Here is a 22,135-nt window from a genome sequence, read left to right on the forward strand (position 1 = left end):
AGCTAATGATAAACATGACCTGAAATACAGGAAGAACAGAAAACCCCCGAAGGTGAAAGTACAAGTCTGTGGAACCGACAACACTGCAGATGTCGTTTCTCTTGTTCCACTATTCCAGGATCAGTTACTGAAAACACTGCCTGGTAAACTCTCATGTTAACGTGTTGATGGCTCTGCACAGCTAGCTGGAGGTAGGATGTAAATACCTTTTTTTTTTTTTTCCCCCTTCAGAAAGCAAACACTCAACTAAATGCAGGGAAAAGATCAATTATGCATTTGGTAGAATGAGCAGAATTCCATTTTACCTATTTCCCCAAACATACTTTTTCCACCCCACAGCTGGAGTTTGTTGTTTGCTTTTTAACTACAGCTGCCCTCCTCACTCCAAACACTATTTTTCATACAACAGATGAAGGTACTCCAGTTGATCAATCTGTGTTAAGGAATGTTTCCTGTGTTAAGGAATCTGTTTATAGATGCCTCCTGAAGGGCTTTGACACTGCATCACCGTGTCTCAGGAAAGCCCAGCTCCACATACCAAATGTCTGCCTAGACAGGGTCCAAGGGGGAAAGACATGTCCAGAAACACTCCACATCTCATAGCACTGTAATATACATAGCACCAAAATACAGTTTAACCACATTAATCCTTAAACTGTGCTTATATTAAGAGTACACAAAGTATATAATCTATTACCTTGGACAAAGCGGTTGCCCATTTTGAATTTGAAAAATATTTTAAAAATCATAAACCCTTAAAGCATGAAGTAAAAAGGGCCTGTGTTGAGCTTATTACTTTATGAATAAGTGCATGGTTCTCTGGTCAGGACACAATCTTGTCAGTGCAACTTTATGGAATACATTCCTTACACTTACTGCATTAGAATTAAACAGAATAATGCACGGGAGGAAAGCCACAAGATTCAACAAAACAAAGGCTTCAATAAAATCTTAAAGAAATCAGCCTACTTTTACTACTGTTAATGCTTATTGTTCCGTTGCATATTCTGTTGCTCCACAGCATGGAAAAAGCAAACAAATCACAAAACCAAACATTAGAATATAATTTTTTTTTAATTTTTATAAATAACTTATCTGTTACAAAGGCAGTTTACCCAGCTAAATCACAAAACCATCAACTCAAGATATCCAAATTAGGTTTTATTAATAAACAGGTAAAAACTGATTTGTCAATCTTCACATAGAACTGCAGATGAAGCTGAAAAACAAGGCCTCATTTTATAAACAAAATGCATCGAATGCAAGTGCTTTGGGTCTACTGCCTAATTACCTGGGATTGGCATTTTCTTCCCACATAAAAAAAATGCAAAGCCTTCAAAACAAAGGCCTCTGTGCATTCACATAGATCACTTGTAAAACTCCTAATAAAAGTGTCCACTGGCAAATGTTTACAGTGGGTGACAGTCTACTTTGTCTCTTGCTACATTGTTAGCACTCCCTCCAGCCTCACGCTAAGTGCTGCTACATAATTCTTTGCGTGCCGTCTTTCATGCATACTGTACTGGAATTCCATTTTCTTGATCTCGGTTACATACATCCCCGATCATGTGAATATTTTCCTTAAAAAAGTAGATCATCAAAATAAAGAGATGCTTGAGGTTGCTTCAGTGTTCAAGTCTGTTTGATTTCTCTTTTCCAGCCTTTATTTCAGTTGTCCTAAATATTGCTATCCTTGTTTTCTATAAATATGAGACTTCACCACAAAGTCAGGTTTAGAAACTGGCTGCCAAAACAGGAAAGCATTTAAAGTCCTTGAACGAAGCTGTACGATGCTGCTGCTGTTGATTTTGGCACTGTATGTACTTCCCCAATGAATCTCTCTTCAGGAGTCTGCAAGATACCCAGCAGATGAAGCAAGCTTAAATCGGATGCTGATCTGTTGGTGGGTTGAAAGTTTCTTAGTATAAAGTTTCCTCACGCCAGACAAAACACTACTTTGTGTCACCCACCGTAAAACTCAGTGTACGGAGTGAACTATATGCATAACTCTTCCAACTTTTCCTGCATTTTTACCACGCTGCATCTGCAGGTCTTCACAGATCATCAGCATTTACAAGAGCAATGTACAGAATGAGCAGAGGAAAGCTATTTTGTGCATAGTTTCTTATTAATGCTCTTATTTTAAGGCATTGCTTCTCTCAGATAAAAGCTTAAAAAAAAGGGACATGATCGTGCTTAATCACTTAAAGGGAAAAAAAGTTAACAAAAAGACTATTACACTATACATACAGAAGTACAAGGAAATAATAAAGGTGAGAAAAGAAATCACTTAAAGCAGGCTCTAGAGCTATGTACAGTAGGAAAAGCTTTGGGGTATTTCACTGTGTGTATTGTACAGACAACGCATGCAGTTTTTCCTTTCCATCTTTAGATGTGATTGTACTGATTTCTGGCTTCACAGAGATGTTTCCAGGGAAGACAAGGCAAAGAGTACCACTGATTTGTGAAGTTCTTCCCTTTATTGAAAGGCACTACGTGGCAGCAAACAGTTTAAACAGTTAAACCTTGTTCCTTTTAGATCTCCTCTGTGCATGTAGTGTTTCACTGAAAACTCTGAAAACAAAAACGCTAGCACTCTATTCCTTTCCCCTGTCAAAATTCAGTAGTGACATCGGGGCAGAGAAGAGGATGGGCAACACCCAAGCACTGAACATGGTGTGTGTTACTGGGATACTGGTAATACTGTACATGGTTTAGGCAGCTGGCAACTGAGTCTTTCAGCAGATTACCTTTCAGCCGATCAATTTCAACTGCCTGTGACACAACACTGAGGTATTACTAGCTCTGTGGGCTGACATTTAACATTAGCAAAATACCATCTCGTCACACCTTCAATTTTACAAAATCCTACGCATAAATGCTTTTTTTGCCCCCCAATGACTGGATAGTTCCTTGTACGCTTGCTGTGGTTTTACAAAAGGTTAACAGGCCTGTTGGCTCAGAAATGCCTGGGCATTTCACACTGTTCACAGCGATTTAAGGCCGGATGATTTAAAAAAGTACAGGCAGTACAACTCCACTGAGCTCCCTCATCTTCATCTGTGTCTGGAACAGTCTTTGGTGTTTTCACAATGGACCTCTGATCTGTGACATGAAAGAGATAAGATAAGCAGTTACTAACCAAGAACAGCATGGAAAGAATTTTGAGATTTTTTTTTTTCAGTAACTGAGAACTATCTTGTTCCTCTGAGAACAGCACAGTTATTACAAGTGACAGAGGCAGCTTTTTACCACCCCCTTGACTACAGCTTGATTGTAAGTCAGCCAAATGGCACAAGGTGAAACTATAAAAAGCAAGTTTCCCATCCCCTCACTCTGCTTTCTTCCCTTTTGGTCTCAGTTCAAAGCTGTTGCATGAAAAGGAGATAAAATTTAGAAATTAATCAGCACAGGAAACATGCACAAGATTTAGAAGTCTGAGGTCTATGGAGCAGTCTAAAATTCATTAGGACAAGAAATACGTGCTCTGTAACTTTTTGACATATTTAACATTTTGACCCTAGAATGAGCATTAGCAGTTCTTCCTCAAATCAGATAAGCAGTCAGATACACTTAAAAAAAAAAAAAAAATCGATGCCTAGCTCTGTCATGGTATAGAGTAATCCTCCCAAGCACACAAGTGCATCTTTTTGCATGATGTGTTAGACAACAACCTTCAACTATTTTAAAAAAGAGAAAAGAGATGAAAAAGATGAAAAGAGAGAAGAGTGACTTCTCAAGTTAAGGGTTCCAGGTTTAGTCAACTGCAGTAAAGTCTCTTAGCCAATTATTTCAACTGGAGAACACCTCACCAGAAACTCGCCAATTGCAACTGCTGCAAAATGACAGCAACAGCTTCAGAAGTACAATGCTACTGACCACAACTGCAAAAAGAATTTTTCTTTCTTTTGTGAACAGTGGTAATTCTGGTTTAAAGTCACAGCCTACATCATAGTTAAATTGAAAGTTAAAATAAAATGAACTGAAAATTAAAGTTAATTAAGGACTAAGATACAATAGTGATACTTTTTAAAAAAGAAAGAAAGAGAAAGGATAAGAGGGACTTCAGAGGTTTATAAACCAGTCAGGGTTAACTTGGCATTTTCAAGATAGGTTGTACCAAATCATTAAACTCTTAAATTTGTGAGTTCCTAGAAGATGAGTCAATGCAAATGTTAACAACTAGTTACAGAAAATTAATTTTTATTTTCTTCTTTGATAGATTAGTTTTTATTTACTGTGAAGGGAACTATGTAATCGACAGAACTTCTGATAAATTCTTCATGGTTGAGCTGTAAAATGTGCCTAATAGGATTGTATATGGCTTTAACCTTACTCAGTATTTTCACTAACAGCTTGGATAATGAAGGATAAAAAAAGAACTTTCTAAAACATGAAGAACAGTATCAGTTTGGAGGAGTTACAAACAGTCTGGAGCACAAAAAAAAATTTTCCAGTTTATCTAGACCATTTTGAAATACAGAATGATCAGAAATCCGTAAGATGAGATTCTGTTAACAAGTTACTGCACACTACAAGGACCAATCACACACATGTATATGTATTATGCAGAGAACTTCCTGGACAGAAAGACTGCACAGAAACATTAGTGGATTATCTATTTCATTTGGTGGTCTGCCTATAGGTCATAGTATGATGCTGTTGCAAACAAGTTAATTTCATTCTCTGCTTTATGTAACACACAAGAGGTAATTATTCTGCTTTGTTTGACATCCCATTAGGGCAAAAAAATAAGTAATGTGCAAAACTTAATGACAAGCAGAATGTTCAAGACTAATAAATTCAGCAATACACTGCCCTATTGGGCAGCATTCCTTTCCTCTTCAACTATCTAAAACTATATTTAACAATAGTCAGAAGAGGCTTTTATATAAATTGTTAATACAAATTCTACAGTAGCCAGGAAGTACAGTCAGGGTAACCAAACCGAGTTATTGTAACATGTAAATAAATCCACTCTTCACCAAACACAATGATAGTCATCTAAGCAGGTTTCACTCATGCCTAAACAATGTATCTCATGCTAATTAAAAAAAAAAAAAAAAAAAAAAAGCTTCCATGTACTTAAACTACCTCCCAGCATATTATCCATCTTTAAACATTCCCCATTTAATATACTTCCCTTTCCTGAATGTATGAATAGAGAGGAAACAAGAGCAAACACAAGCATATTTACTGCCAATAAAATGCAAGGTTTGTATGCTTTTGAAGTAATCTATTTCATAATCAACATTTAAACTAGATTCATAGAATAAAACTTGATATTAGACGCAAGCCAGATATTAGTATTAAATCCAAATTTTACCAGTACAGTACCTTTGGGTTTTGGTGGCACCGGACCAAGAAATCCAATATTATCATAAAAATTATGAATAGCACTGGGATTAAAATGTGGTCCTAAAAATAAAATAAAAAAAAGAAAATACAGCAGTTTTAAAAATAAACTTGGGTAGGAAAGCATATCAGTTTTTTTTTGGCAGTAATTCTGAAACAGTACGATTATTCACTTATCACCTTTTATATCAAGGTGTCAATACAGACCCAAGTGAGATATTACTGATGTCAACAATACACTTGAAGAAACTTATTGCCCAAAATATGCAATATAAAGTCAGAAACAGAATCCAGCAGACCAAACTACTTAAATACATTTTTCTGCCACTCTTAAATATTTAACAGCATTTTATTAGTAAATTTTACCTGAGACTTTTTCTAAATTGTAACTATACTGACAGAGATGTGCTATCTATTATGCAGTATATTATATATGCTTAGATTCAATATGCAGAGGAACTCCTAACTCCAATTTACTGTAACAAACAGATATAAAAATCACAGGCAACTCGAATATTCTATTTAAGGTCAAGTTTTTAGTGCAGCACCACACTCAGTACCCCTGTCTACTTTCTCCTTATCTGCAGGTACATTGTCTGAAGGAGAACTTCCATGGCTCATAACTGACCTGATCGTTCACTGCTGCTGAAAGTAGAAAACGTTAGTGCCTTCCCTCTCACTATCTCAGTTCTCCCTTCCCATGCCTCTCCCTCACATCAGCTGTAGCAAGCTTTTCCAGCAATGCAACATTTTTTGCTTGGCTAGCAAGCTGAATCAGCTCTGCAAAGGGTCTAAAAAGCTAATACAGAGCCAAAGCACAGTAAGTGGCGAGAGGGAAGCAGGAAGAGAGAGGGACCTCTTGTTGGCAGCTCTTGAATTGGCTGAGTTGTCTCAATTTCACCCTCATGACCAAAGGCTGTGTCTCTGCAGACAAGGAAAGTGGAAGGAGGAGAGCACATTGGAAGTTACAACTGTACTTTATATTTGCTAACTTGAGAGGCTGAATACAAGACACAAGAAGAGGAAGACAAAGAGAAAGATGGACGCATATGTATGGCTGTATCATTTAGAAAGCTGCTTCTCCCTCTTCTTTCATACTCAAATAACCACATTTCCCCCCCCCCCAGCATTTATTAAATAAATGGCATCACAAGTTTCTTCTGAGGCAAGTATGAGATAGGAATGACTGTGGGATTAGGAAAATCATAAAGCCAACAAAAACAACAGGCTTAGAAGACAATTACTTCCACGGTTTCACTCAAACTAACATGATGATTTTGCAAATAGTGTGTATACCCATCATTTCACACATGCTTTTGATACATGCAGACAGTGAAAGAAGAAAGGAAAAAAAAAAATCAACATTTACAGTTGCTGATGTACTAAGACATACTGTACCTCTTGCTTGAAAAAGATCAATCTCTTTGGTTAGGCAATCTATGTCTATCTGCAGCTGTCTGTTACAACTTCTTAACTGTTGCATTTCTTCCAGCTGAAAAAATAAATCTGCCTGTTAGACTAAATTTTCCCATTTTTATTATCAGTTATCATTCACGCATAGGTAGACAGCATTCAGTTATTTCAGAAGTGAAGATAAAAGAATCTTCCCTTATAATGACCTTTCTTTTAATTCAAGCATAATCTTACAAAAAGCTTTCAGACCTACTGAATTATTCTCTCTTATCAGACTTCAGAGCTGACCAAGCAACTCCAGATTGTGGTCAGGACACAGCCAATGGTCCACCAGATCAATGGCTGATCTTCTGGCACTGAAAACTGGTGCATCGATCAGTTTCTCTGAGATTGGTATATGCATGAAGACCAAAAAAATACTTTGTGTGGAAGGCAGTATGAGTATTAAGTTGTAGTCTGAAACGTTAGGTGATCATGCCTTTAAGAACATCTGGAAGGACTACCAGGTCAAACCTTTTGTGACTGCCTTTAAAAGCAACACTTCACAAAGCAATTAGTGAACTGAAAGGCTGTGGTTAAATAACGCATATTTAGCCTTTACTCTAAACTACACTGTTTACCAGTTGAATTCTAGCTATACCGCCTGTCACTAGTATATCGTCAATATATGAGCAACTGTTCCTTTAATTTATTGTGACAGACCACACTTGTGGTTTAGGTTTATAGCCTACAGATGTTTCAACTTACTGATGGAATTTGGGAAACAGAATTCGATCTTTTCAGGCGCCTTCGTGTTAGATTATTCTCCATTTCATTGACCTCTGATTTTAGTTTATCCAACTTTTTCTTTTGAATCTCAAGTTCTCGTTGAAGTCGCTCCATCCTGGCCTTCTGGTGTACCAGTAAAGCTGCAATACATAAAGTCCCATTTTATCTACTTTATTATCCTTCACAGGGCAACATCAGATAAAGATGAAAGTTAGTATTCTTTTGGGAAAATACAGGCAAAAACATTGCTACAGATTGCTTTTCCATTCTCCTCACAAGAAAATCTCTGCCGTAAAACAGGGAAGTGTTGTATTTTTGAAAACAGCACAAATCAATTACAGACAACAAGCAAATACAATGAGAAAGTCATACAATGTAACAGATGACCATGCAAAATTTAGCTGTAACCTGTAAAAATCTTTTTCAAGAACCCAACCAATCTACAAGAATGACTACCAGAAACCAACAATGAACATTTCCTTGCATTGTATTCAGCCCAACCACTGTAAAACAGGTAGTATGAAGAGGATTTCAGAAAGACAGCTGCAATACAGAGCACTATATATGCTAGATAAACATAAAGATTTTGATTTTTATTGCTATTTGGGTTGGAACATAATCCAGTGTTCTTGCCATAGCAGGAGACACCAAATGAAACTAAACCAGAAAGTGCTACAAGCAATACCGCTGGCAAACATCAGTTACATTTACCACAGAGGCTGAATCGTATGCCATTTTATCCCTAAAGTATGGTGCAGAACCATTAGCTCAGCTTCTAATTTCTAACACTGCTTACTATTTGTAAGGAAAAGGGCATGAGGAGACCTAGTTTAGAAGCTATGAAGTTAGCATTTAAACCACAGCTTTTAAAAGCTATAAAGAACATAAGTGGCAGAAGACGCAATCAAATTCATACCATTTAAGGAGTTTATTTCATTAAAGGTAGGTATACTATTAAATATCACCACATGAGCAGATAACACTGCTCAAAGCAATAATCATCTTCTATAAAAATGAAAAAGTATTTCATTAAATAAACCCAACAATCATTTCGACTTCTGCACAGCCATTCATTCATCCATTAAAGTACTAATTCATATAAACTGGGATCAGTTTCACAGACTATGGATACCTTTATAGTACTGTGGAAATTATAAAAAAGTAGCAATAACAAGGTATTTGAAAAAGGTTGAATTTGCTTCACAAAGCGTTTAAGCAAAACTCTGGCTGGAACGTGATGTTTCATTACCACGATTTCTTCAGGTACCAAAAAATTAGAAGAACTCAAATTTGGTTTGTTAGGTTTCCTGAGTATTAGCAGAGGAAAAAATAGCACATCAAAAAGATGCAACTTTCCACATCTTCGGCAAGCAGAACTGCCCTCTGCTGCAATTCCTGCCTGTTCATTCATTCACACATCATATTTTGTCTTCCAGAGGTTCTTCAAAAGGAGAAACCATGCCTAACTATTTTTGTACAGTATTACAGAACTGCAAGACCTTACTGAGATTCAGCCTAGGCTTCCGAGTCACGTGTTCAAAAGATACTGAAATGACAAAGCTGCTTGAGCTTCTGCTTGGTTTTGTTCCATTTAGAGATGTTTGCATAAATAGGCACCTTTATTTGGGATAGCCACTAGTCACACCATAGTTAAGGTTGTAGCTGTGCTCACATGTAATATAAAAACATAGTAACTGAAATCCCAAGATAAAGATTTTTGTTGAAGACTTTGAATCATCAGGTAAGTAGTCTCAAAAGACAGCCTCCCCTCTTGAAAAGCCTTTTAGAAAGAGCTGAAGGAACTTCTTCCCATTTATGAACTCCAGGAGTTACAAATGTAGTTGCCACTATAAAGAAAGGAAATCAAAGACTACTTTGCCTCTACTTTTGCAGGGAGAGTACAAGCCCTTTTTCCTTCTACACTTTATTTCAACTTTTAGATAGTCTCATCTATTTTCATTGCCTTGGTATAACTGCTGAGGCAACTCCTCGAAGCCCAGGTTGTTGGTACTTGACCTGCAGCAGCACGCTGGACATGGTAAGCGAGGAAGAGTGCTTACCAGAGTATCTCCAGGATGCATGGCATAGCCTCAAGAGTAAGACTATGAGCAAGACTGCATCTCTGGAGGAGTTTGCCAGCCCCCCCCCCCCCTTTTTTTTTAAGCTACTCTTGTAAAGGGAAAAAACCCACAACTTCTCATTTCAATGTTCTCCCACTTGTGTGGTTTAGAAATTAAGCTGTCATTATGGAACCGCACAGGGAGCAGGAGGCACTGATGGATGCCCACAGCACTATTACACGCTCTTCATTTTCACATCACTTTCCAGACATGATCCAATTTATTCTCCTAGCAGCTTTGTGACTACTTTATCATTTTACAATTTCAAATCCCAACAGATTTTATACACACTCATTACAAAATTACCATTATGATTAAAGAAGTAGAAGAATCACTTGATATTGCTACGTTAAACTTCTAATATTAAAAATAACTTGGATAAGGGACTGACAAGACATTGGTTTAAGTGGTAGTCTTCACATAGAATTTGGTAATTTTGCTTAAATACCAATTTGGCAGCTGTAGGAAAAAACGGGGTGGGGAAGACAAAATCTCCCCATATCCCACTGCAGTATTTATTAATGGAAAACAGCAATTTAAGTATTCAGCTCCCTCTAGTGTTGATCAGAGCAACTGAAAACGTTAAGAAAAAACTGCAGTGCATCTGTGAATCTAATGCAATTCAGCTACTCGATCTAGTTTACACTGTCTGCGAGGAGACATTTAATGGTCTTTTTGATAATCCTGTGCTTCTTGCAGGAAGGGGATTCCACCTATGCAAGCAGCACAGGCACACCCAAGTTTACTCTACATAGACTAACCTGGAATACAAGCCAGAAAGCCTCAGGCTTGCGCTTGTTTATTCAGACATCCTTAAAAAGAAGCTGTTTACTGTAATCATCCTAGCAAAAGAAGTACAGAGATTGCCTCCTTGACTCATCATTATTGTACCACAACCAGAATAGATTTCATGTTCAACTTTTTAATTATGTGCAAAGCTTTTTCAACTTCTGCACGTTCACATTCAGCAGATTGGCAAGAACAGTACACTTCAATGCTCTGGCAGATGCCACTGTTTCCTTTGACATTCAAAGTGCACGTTTTCCACAAAAAGGCTGTAAATCATAATTACAGGGAGCATGAAAGTCTGGAGGACAAAAGTTCACTTTTCCTTTCCTAGAGACCTACTCAAACAGATGCTGAATATACTCATAAGTTTGAAAATGTACGCATAATTGTTTTCTCAAAGCCTCTGTGAATCTGAATTTTAAACAATTACTGCTTTAGAGTGTCTTTTGTTATTATACATGTTTCCAAGAAAAAGGCTAATCTAGGAACACAATGATTTCACCCTATTCTACAGGCCTATGAATTTCTGAAATTTCTTAGTTTGCCAAATATAGAGGAAAGGGGAATTCTGGCAATGCAATTACTCTGTGGCAGCAGGTTTGTGAAATTCTCAGGACACACTTATGTTTGTGCACATTTTCAAAATCTGTATTTGAAGCTACACAAAATTCAGTCACTTAATATGCAATTTCAACAGTTCACATTGATTTTTTTTTTTGTTCTCCCTTTCCAATACTCTTTCCATTTAATTTTTTAAAAAGAGCATCACTCAAGAGTGGGGTCTTACATACAGAGCCAAATATAAGGCTGTATTTTTTTCTTGAATCACATGATGTAATGGGCTTAAGGCCCCTTGGAGCATGGGGCACAGCTGTGTCTCATCCAAGTCCTTTTTTTTTTTTTTTTTTTAAACATCTACAAGGACTGGTTAGGATTGTAAAAAATTTGTTTCCTGCAGCTTTTTTCTTTTTGAAAATTTTAAAAAGCTCCAAGAAACTAAAGCAAGACCTGTGCAAAATGTCAAGTTACTAAACTAGTTTATCAATGAACATATTTACATTAAAAACACAGTGGCAAGAATTGCTAAGTAAACATATATCCGCATACATACCTATAGTTGGTACCAATGATTAACTGTAACTATACCTACCATCCCCTCCCCAAGTTAAAGAAAATAATATGAAAAAGACAGACAGTCAAAAGCCAAGTAGTATTGAACTAAGGGACTTAAGCTCCCTAGTATGAAAACATCAACCTAAAGATTTTATTATACAATTATGTATTTTCTTGATAGGATGCCTGCCCATTATACAGATAGAAAACTATAAACAGAATGAGCAACTATTAAATAATTGTTTAGCCTCACTATTCAACACAGGATTGCATGCATAGTGAGTGTACATCACAAAAACATTTCTGAGTACAGAATTTTCAGTTTGTAACAGGGTTTCATTGTTTTTCATCTATAAGACACTTCATACTAAAGTAAATTATATATTGAATCTCAGGTAATTACTTCATATTCATAGAACTAATTATATTATAAATTGAAATCTCTGCTAAGTAATGGGAACTGATACTCCTGTACACACAAAGAACTGATAGTAAATAGGTAAGCATAAAAATGCATCCTCTTTTGGCTGTCCTTCTGGGCATGTACCTAGCACTACTCTTCTCACAGCATTGTTAATTCATATTGATTTCAGTAGTGGATGAGTGCTCTCAATGCGTCCACAAGCAAGCCTGCAGTATCTCAAACTGGAATCCCAGAAAATGAGAAACATCAATTAGCAACCACTTCTGAAAAGTCTGGTGACAGTGAGTTTCTTAGCATCACAAAATCTGTGGTGGAGATATAACCCAGATTCCAGGGTAACTACGTTGATTTTATCTGAGCAACACCCTACTCCTTTTGACATCATATAACCTCCAGTTCTGGCAGCAAACAAGACAGATCTGTGGCAGCCTTCTACTACCCTCTGTGACTTACTTGGGAGGAAAAACAGAAACCTAATCATGGAAAGAGACTGGAGTGCCTACACACACCATAACTGAAGTAAAGCCTCTCAGGTGGCAGGCAGCAGCACTTGCAGATAGGTTCAACACCTTCTATTCTCCTGGGTTGGACCATGCATATAAATGTGTTTCACTGGAATAAAGTAAAGGAAATCTCCTTTGACACCAAAGCAACTCCACCTTCCACATTCCTTTTACCCCAAGCCAGTTTCAGTTCTCCCTGCCAAGATAAGGAGCATTCTGGGCAGAAATGGAAAAGCTGATGAAAATACACTTTTCTCTAATCATGGCCAGAGAAACTACTCATCTGTTCTAGCTAAAACGAGACAAGCACCTAGCGTGGAGGGGTTTTTGCACAATCTGGCTAAATTATAAGCAGCTTAGAACATGGCCTCACAACAGAAAGCATCAAGTAACTCAAATCCCTTTTAGTACGTAACAGGCAAAAAAAATACCTCTAAGTAAAAGATTCAAGTTTAAAAGCAATAATTTGGAATTCCAGATATCAAGATCATACAAGTAAGTCTATCACACACTTCTCAACTTCCCAAAGATTAAACAATAACAAAAATTTTAAAAACACTGCACTTGTTGCAGCAGATATGGAGCAACACATGCCAGAAATCCCAAACACTTCTGATTGTAAAGAACTTCAGAAATGTGACCATACTTTATATGAACTAGTGAAGGACACAGAAGGATGGTGTTTCCCTAAGGTCCCTAAAGCTGCACCAGCCCACATCATGCATCTACGCTTCATCTAAAAGCTACATCTATGTCTTGGCTTCAGGTACAACTGTGCTCCAAAGCAGGTATGAGCCAGTCAACTCTTCTGAACTCTAGGAGGCATAGCAGAGACAGGCCTTGCAAGCTTGCCTCAGCTTGATAAACCGGATGCTGATACCCACGGCCTGTAGAGATTGTGCAGGAAGTCAGGTTACAATAGCCGTCACTACCAGGAGTACAAGAGATGAAGAGCTAGATCTGGTAGAAGTCAGTCCCATCAGAAAGGCAGAACAGGAGAAAGGGACGCCCTTCCTCAATAGGTACGTAAAATGCAGAATGCTTGGGAAGCAAGTTCATGATCTAGAAGAGTATTTAGAGCCTAAGGACAAGATTCTGATTGCTTAATTTCTGGGTATCTAAAGTCCTCTAGTACTAAAACAGCCATCCAAGTCTGCCTTCAGAGTAAGGAAAAGGAATACCACTTCTGGAGGGCAATTTGTTTTGCTTATCTACAGATGAATCATCTTCTGAAGTTCTTCAACTCTTCATTGATTGTAAAAGACAGTCTAAGATTAGTTTTTTGGTTTTGACACCTAACCTTTAGACACTTGAGTTCGGATGGATTATTCCAGATGTAATTACATCTTTGAGAGAAGTAGTACGTAAGCTATAATGAGTTTTTGATTTACTTCATTACTATAGTACTCCAGATGCAGACCAGGCTTCCAGAGTCCTGATCGCTGTACTTACTTACACGAAACAAAATGGCTAAGTTAATCTGAAGAACATTTATAGTGGTCATGGAACAAGACAGTTTTTAATGCTGCATTGTTTGCTAAGTCCAAAGAGGACCAATGAGGTCAAAGAGAAATTAGTTTGACAACCTATCCTGAACACTGCTTAAATATCCTAAGACTCATTCAACATCTTTATACAAAAAGTCTACAGGAGGGTTAATAAACCATCAAATTGATAATAAAAGCATGCAAAAACATGAAAACAGAAGAAAAAGATTAATAGATTGGGTTGCCATATCACATATTTTAAGTTTTACCCTCCCATTACCACTGATCCTTTAAAATAGCTTTCTTTGGTGTAGTGTTCCTTCTCACATTTTATAACATAACAGAAGTAAATATCAAGACTTTAAGCATTTTATTGTCAGGCATGCATTAGGAAACATGGAGGCCAACTCTTCGTCCCACTAATTGCTTTTGAAGTCTGCTTTTCTTGCTTCTTAAATAACACTCGCAAAAAGAAAAAGATGGGAACATTATCCAGTGGAAACAGTATCTCAACTGATTCAAAAAAATCTGCCAGTAGACTTGTAACTTTAAATTGTTAGGACAAATTGAACAAGCTTAGACGTTTCTTTCAGAACAACATAAAAATGAAGACGCTATGACTCCACTTCATTAGACAGATAACATATCTACTTAAGACAAACAGAAGAATTATCTCCAAGTATTCAGTTACATGTCTTCACCATAAAAAGAAATCTATTATTTACTTATAAAGCTTTTTTATTTATTTAGGAAATGCTCATGAACACTAAAGTTGAAGATACTGCATTAACATCACAAAGGTTATCAACTGTTTCCTGTTCTGTAATCTACACATTGAATTGACAACCTGGTTGAAATCTCTACTATTTATATTAAGATTATTACCTTGCGTGTAGGCAGCATCATCAGATCCCATACTCAATTTCCGTGCATCACTGATCCTATCCACATGTGCTAAAACAGGGTCAGTAAGATGCTGGATACCCTCTGGTTCAACATAGTGATCAGGAAGGTTTAGAAGGTTTGTAGGTTCAAAGGTTGGGGACACTACCCCTGGGGAAACTGCAGGGGGCTTATTTGGAGAAACTGTAATTTTAAAAGTATATTTTGTGTTAGGCTGCGTAACCACCACTCGAGGAGAGGTTGCAGTGGTGCTGTTGCCCACTGCTCGACTCTTAGGTGGATGGTGATGAATAAATGCAGGACCCATGCTTACTTGACCAGACATATTCCTAGAAGTGGTAGATACTCCAGGATTTGTCGATATGAAAAGCGTGGGCTGGTTCCGCACGACTTGATCATCTCCTGTTGTGGCATTTGCTGAAATGTAGACCTTGGGCTGACCGCGTGTAATCACTTCATCAGTATTTGGAGGACTGGCTGATATGTAAACAGTGGGTTGACTTCTACTTAATGTCTGGCTGTTGAGGGAAGAGGGAGTAGTGGAGGTGCGAGGGCCAGTTGAACGCAACTTAGAAGAACTGTTTCTTTGTGGTGGTTCAAGTTTGATTTCAATTTGATTTTTGCGAGGTCCTGTGGATATATTCTGAATGTTGTATTGGCTATGAGCAGATGACTGTGAGCTACCAGATGAATGAATCATAGGTGCTTGTGGAGTAGTAGGAGAACTGATAGGCATATAGACATGAGAAGTCTGGTGGCCTTGCTGATTTGGCTGTGTTGAGTGTTGTGATGAGGTATGTGGCGTAGTACTGGATGTAGGAAGAGTAGTCCAGGGACTTGGCTGTGAAGGCTGGTAGACTTGCTGAGGGTGCATGGGATTAAACTGAGATGCCCAGCCTGGCTGCTGCTGTGTCTGTCGAGTGGTACCACTAGGAGCTGTGATGTAAGGCCTAATATAGATAGAATTTCCCTGGGGACTGTTAAGTACAGGAGGAGGTACACCATGTATGTGCAAAGACGTAGGGGTATTGCGACCAGGCTGAATATTTGGGGCTAAAGTTACCATAATGGGGTTGAATCTGGGTGTTTGCTGAGACAAGTTAGATACTCCTTTGCTGCCTAGGTGAAATCCAAGATGCTGCCCTGGATTAGAAGTACTAACTGTGTTAGCCATCCCAAAGACATTAAATCCTTGTGGAACCTGCGCAGGTGCTGTCTGTGGTTCCTGCTGAAACAGTTCATTGTTGGACTGACTGGTTTGAAGGTGTCCATCACTAACACTGTGAGCTAGAGTCCTACTTCCATTCATTCTACTTCCTTCTCTTCCATGGTGATACACGTTCTGTGACTGCAAATCCAAATTAAGAGATGTCATGTGATTTCGTAGTCCAGGAATCCCAGAATCATCCGAAAAACCTAGGTCTCCTTCACCGTAGAGATACTTTGTGCTCTCCTGAGAGAGAACTGCACAACAGGCATCCAAATTATTGTTATTCTATAAAAGACAGATGAAAGTTTGACATTACTGATAAAATACCATCATACTTAAATATATATGCATCCAGTCATCACTGAAAAATTAACAATGTTGCATCAAACAAAAAGCTTTAGGTGGTTGGCTAGCATAGCTGCTACACATGCACAAGGGGGTTTTGCATGTGAAGTTTACTATTTCGAGAACAGCGACTCAGTCACTGGCACCAAGGGCAGAGGTCTACACTCCTGCTGAAGCAACGACAGGGAGATCTTGGACCTTGACAAGCTAACACCATACAGTATGATACACCTTGGATGAACACTTTTACTATTCCTTCTCAATTTCAGAACAACCTTCAGCAATGACCAAATCTCTGGCTTGAGGGGGAAAATGACAGAAGGAATGGATTCACAGCACCTGTACATTACTGGTTAATAACTTAAAAACAAAAATAAAAACACATGTTTATTTCAAATGTTTTCCCAAACACTTCAATACCAGTTATGCATTACCTCCTGCTGAAAATGGAAAGTGAATCTTATGCAGAGAAGAAACATGCCGACCCAAGGAGTTATACATGACTTCAGAAGAAATAAAAATTCAGTTTATACAAATACAGCAGGATTACTCTTTTGCAAGATGAAACTATTAATGGAAAACCCAGGGGACATTTGTATTTTCATTTTAAACCACTGCTTTCAAAGCTTTTAAGTACTTACATTTGTACAAAGTTACTTTGTAAAACCTGTAATAGGATGACTTAGAACAAAAACCACAACCTAGCTAATTTGCTTTTTAAGAACATTTCAGAAGCAAACTGCTAATCCCTCTTCTCTTTTTCCACATGTTTAGTAATACTGTACTCAGATCTTCCCAATTTAGTTCCCTACATAAGGATATTTAGCAAAGAGTGAACATGCATCAGTGGCGTAATTTCTTAATATTGTGCTCTGTCCATATCACTTTTCTTACAGAACCCCCCTGCCACCCTCAAGAAATAAAGGTTAATACTTTCAGCCAGAAGAGCACTTGTTGAGGCCCAGATGTTATTAAAACTAAATAGGTGTCAAATTCATCCAGCACACAGAAACAGTTACTAGAAAGAATGCATATGATCAAGGAAAAAATTGCATATGCCAAGTAGTAACATTATCAGTTAAAGAATAACACAAGCAGGATAAATTGATCCATGCCACATGCTTTGTATCAAGTTGTTTTTGTTAAACTAGCAGACAGTGATTCTCATCCTTCAACCAGGATAAGAGGTCATAGAGAGCGTTGTGCAGGCATAGCAAGGACTGTCTCTACCTTACAGATTTAAAAAAAAAAAAAAAAAAGACAGACATAACAGAAGTGGGAGAGGAATGACAAGGCTAAACTCCACCCACAAAACCAAAACTATGTGTTCATACAGGCCAGATGCAGTCCTGAATTCTTTAAAAAAAAAAAAAAAATCCCACAAAAACACCCAGGCACAAAACCTTTTAAAATAACAGGATTCCCTAAAGGCTATCTAACTAGCCAGCTGTATATAACGATTGTTGCAGAATAGTCTTGAGATAGGAAAATGGGTCAAATTGATGGTATGCATACCAGCTCTAGTTTGCAATAAGCACCAGAGGACAAAGTAATCAAATGAAGTTAGTAGTGAAGAACAGAATCACACACGGACAGAACAGTGGGTAAGAAAAAAATAAGAACAACAGCCTTGCATTTGTTGCAAAGGAGAAAAGGGAGCTAGAAAAGGGAAAAAGATAGGATGCCACAGAAAAACAAGCTAGAAAGATCTTAAAGGCAGATTTTGCATGAACTTAGGTGAATTAAAATTATTAACAGAAAGGCCAAAAATACCAAACCAAAAAGGAACAGGCCAAGCTTGCAAGGCCCTTACATTCAGCTTGAATGCATTTCTTTGGACAATTTTTTTTTCTTTTTTAAGACTGCATCCAATCAATTCCAAAATTTCAGTGACGTCAATGAGCAAATTGGAGAACTCAAAGGGGAAACGGGGGCACATGGAACCCCTGGCATCTTCTGGCTGGCAGAGGCAGAGTTTCAACCGCTTCTAGCTCTTTATAGATCAGAGAACCGGTTGATGGCAGAACTGAGCATATTCCAGCAAAACAATACCCCTCATCTTAGCTCTGCCCATGTCCCAATTGAGTTTAAAATGTTGGCACCCTGAAAGAGAAAGAAAAAAAAAGAAAGAATAAGAATGTTGGAGGGAAATGAGGAAGCAAGGAGAGGACGTAGACTTGAGGAGCAGATAGTTACAGAATGCTCCAGACACAAAAAAGGACAATGTCCACAGACTGGGAACGCTGCAGTGACTCCTTTAAATGAGGAGAAGGGGAGAGCTGAATGCAGGCGGCTTGTTGGGAAGAATGGAGGGAATGCAAAACTTCTCAGGAACATTCAGTGCTGTCATCACAAAAAAAGCAATAAAACTTTTTACTCCCTAGATTACACAGGTTTAAATCTCATCCTATTATATTTTTGGTGGTCCTCTGTTTTTAGTATACTAGATATTGTTTAGCTATTTCAACAGTGGGCTATTCACCTCAAGACATTTGCATACTCTGTTTACCCTTAAGTTTTTCATTATAAACATATAATGCTAAAAACCTTCCTTTAAAAACAAGCTGAAAGTGTTTGGCTAAAAAAATTCAAAGAAGAGCACTGAAGTATCTGTATAGTTTTCCTGCATAATTCACAGTGATCTGAAGAAACTTTTCTTGTTATAAAAGCCTCCTGTCACTATCATTATAAACTGCATAACTGCTTAAACTCTTTCAGGTTCTCTCCTGGGGTATCTTATACCTCCTGGTTTAAAAACAACTTCATCCTGATTCATGATGCTTGCACATCAGGTATTGTGGGGGCAAGGAGAATGCACCATTTCTTATACCTGATAATGTCCTTAAATACTCATCTCTGACCTAAGCCACAGTTACTGCATTTATTGGAAATTCCTTCCACTATGCTCAACTACAAGAAGGCAGAACTCAGGATTCAGACACTGTTCCAGCAGTACTGCAAACACATGCAAAAGTACTCTCAAATTCTGCTTCCCAATCTTTACCACCAATCCAAGTACAAAATTTGTTGGTTTAAAGAGGTCATGTTAGGCTTCTTTTTTTAACAAAAAACAAAACAAAACCCCAAAAAACCCACTATCTCAGAGGAGTAGCATAACTAGAAGCTATCCAATTCAGAGAAACCAGAGCTCATGAAATTTCAAAGAACCAGCAACACGACAGGATTTTGTTGGTGAGTCTTAGGAGCTCTCAGTTAACAACAATAACAAAAAAAAGGTAGCCTTCTAGTGTAAAAAAATCAGTGTAACAATATTGCACATATGGAACATTAATTGCTCTATATAATTTTTTAAAAATCCTCTTATGAAAGCTGACCTAAAACATTCCCTCAAAATCTAAATCCTTCTCCCATATCTCTGTCAAATAATGGGATGTACAGTATCTTTTTTTCAGTTATAAGTCTCCTTTTTATATTAAAAAAAAATCCACTGTATTCAATGTTATGAAGACTGCCGAGTCTCTCAAGAGCCAAGCACTAGCTTTTAAATTTATCAAGAATTACATTCAAAAGGTGATTACAGATGCATTCACTGTCAAGTCCATTGACCTTGCTCCACAAGCAGTTCTCATGTTTGAAGAACAAAATTGTACTTGTACTGTAAGAATTAGATTAGTTCTACAGAGAACTAATACAAAAATGGCGGTGTATAATCCTGAGAACAAATATAGGCAATTTATAGTCTGGTTCAGTTTCCTCTTCTGCTAAATAGTTAGCGAGAAACGGTTGGGGAAAGCTTGAAACTTCACGAGCCCTGAGCAGGATTTTGCTCTCTCGCAAATCAAAAACAATTCTCTCAAAGAACTGCACTTTTCACAGCTTCTTACTCTAGTAAGAATTGAGAGTCATGATAAAGTCTTGAAAATATGAATGTTAAATTGGCACAGTCACACTTCCACTCCCAACAGTACAAACACTGTGTTTGGATGCACGTGTGTGTGACTACATATACATATGTAAGTATACATATATGTATTTTATAAATAAAAATACATATAAAAAGCAAGACAAACAATTATGATAGAAAGAATGCTGAATCATAACCACAGATGTCCTAGCCATAGTCCAGAGACAGCTAGCTTCTGGAACTCATAACCCATCTTTTTTCCAATCAAGTTGTGTATACTCATGATCAGTACGAATATTCAGACAATCCTCTTATTATCCAGAGTACTCAAAGGTTGAATACCTTAGATAATGAAAAAAATCCAATCAGTATGGACGCTTTGGAATCACTGGAAAATGCAAAGCAAACATGTTTAAGCAACACGGTTAAGTAAGTCTATCAGCATTTGTTAACTCTAGGCATTCAGGTGTCCCTATGTCAGGTGTTGGATGGGCATATTAATTTATGTTCTGAAGTAACTAACATGATGTTATAGAGCAGAAGTTGATACAAAATATGGGCATAAGTATTCTGATAGTGGCAATATAGGAAACAGATAGCTGAAGGCAGAAGTTGATGATATGGCAGTCCATAGCCTTAGCATTAACTGCAGTACCAGACAAAAATGCTTTGTTACTACCAAGCCCAAACAGAAATCCATAGATAAGCAGCAAGGACTCCAAAGCTACAACAAAACAAATGAAGTCCATCTGGCAGCCAAAGCCCTGGGAAGCACTGGGCAGAAGCACACCAGTGCATCACACCCACTCAGGTCTAACACAGTGGATGCTAGGCTACAACCACCGAGTCCTGCCTGATTCAGGCTGGCTCAGACAGAGAGCTTTGGTGTGCCCGCACTACACTCCCAGGCTCCCTGCTGCAGAAGATCTGTAAGGCCACCAGCACGGGTTCTGCGGGCCAAGGGAGCTGGGAGTGGAAAGCAGTGGGGCCAACCTGCACACAGGCAAGGGCCCACTAATTACCCTGATGCCTGATGGAGACCAGGTAGCAAAGTTGCTTCTGGACCTGCCCTGACCCTCAAAGCGGGGGGCAGCTCACTGTCTTAAATTTGTAGCATCTTAAATTTGTAGCACTGCCTTAAATTGTCCCTGCTGGACTCAAGTTGGCTTTGCATCCCTCCTTTTGCCACAGTTAGTTTTGGCTCTTGAGATGGCCAAAAGGCAGGAGCATACTGATTGGCGAGACGGTAGTCTCCATGCACACACTGATTTACAGGCTGGTTTACCTTGGGCCACCCCTGATTAGACATGGAAAAAGAGAGGCCAATTTAACACTTAGCTTGCTGTGAAACAGAAAGAAATTGGCTCTGTATATTTGTGTCACTGAAAAAAGAAAATAGAAAGGAAAAAAATCTGCTCTGCTTTCAAAGGAGACACCCATATGTAACACTTAAAATAAGCAACACTGCATACTCGTACAGTCATTAACAGAACACTGACCTGTAACATGCATCTGGATACAACACCTTCAGGTACCTCAGGAAACTTCTGTCGCAGGTCATGTAAAACCTGAATATCAATTTGCTGGCTTCCTTGGGCCATTCGTGTATTGCCTGGTCAGGATTGTTTTTCAACAGGCAGTTTTAGGCCTTAGTAAAGGAAGTACTCATCTCTTCTGTCCCAGCATTTTCTGGAAGAGGAAGGAAAGCCTTAAGACACTGAAAGCAAGCACTTCTGATGTAACAAAAAACCACCCCAAAAAACAACACACACACACCACCTTTCCAATTATGAAATGTAAGTCTGTATTTTATTTCAATGTTTTCCAATTTGACATCTCT

At 38.1% G+C, this 22,135-nt stretch overlaps 1 protein-coding gene across 2 annotated transcripts in view; it reads right to left on the reverse strand.

The window, feature by feature from the left end:
- Positions 1-1,071: 1,071 nt before the first annotated feature.
- Positions 1,072-22,135, reverse strand: part of TAB2 (TGF-beta activated kinase 1 (MAP3K7) binding protein 2) — a 68,746-nt gene continuing 47,682 nt past the window's right edge. Inside the window, exons 1-7 of one of the 2 annotated variants that reach the window (XM_075499023.1) lie at positions 21,795-21,980; positions 18,244-18,533; positions 14,858-16,370; positions 7,516-7,676; positions 6,754-6,847; positions 5,338-5,418; positions 1,072-3,105 (exon numbers count right to left, since the gene is read on the reverse strand). In XM_075499023.1, coding sequence (XP_075355138.1) covers positions 2,960-3,105; positions 5,338-5,418; positions 6,754-6,847; positions 7,516-7,676; positions 14,858-16,370; positions 18,244-18,369 — 2,121 coding nt within the window. In that variant the 5' untranslated portion in view covers positions 18,370-18,533; positions 21,795-21,980 and the 3' untranslated portion in view covers positions 1,072-2,959. Of the gene's footprint in view, positions 3,106-5,337; positions 5,419-6,753; positions 6,848-7,515; positions 7,677-14,857; positions 16,371-18,243; positions 18,534-21,794; positions 21,985-22,135 lie in introns of those variants that run through there. The other variant, XM_075499024.1, reaches the window with a different exon arrangement.

This window comes from Mycteria americana, chromosome 3 (genome assembly GCF_035582795.1).
Source record: "Mycteria americana isolate JAX WOST 10 ecotype Jacksonville Zoo and Gardens chromosome 3, USCA_MyAme_1.0, whole genome shotgun sequence".
Lineage (NCBI taxonomy): Eukaryota > Metazoa > Chordata > Aves > Ciconiiformes > Ciconiidae > Mycteria > Mycteria americana.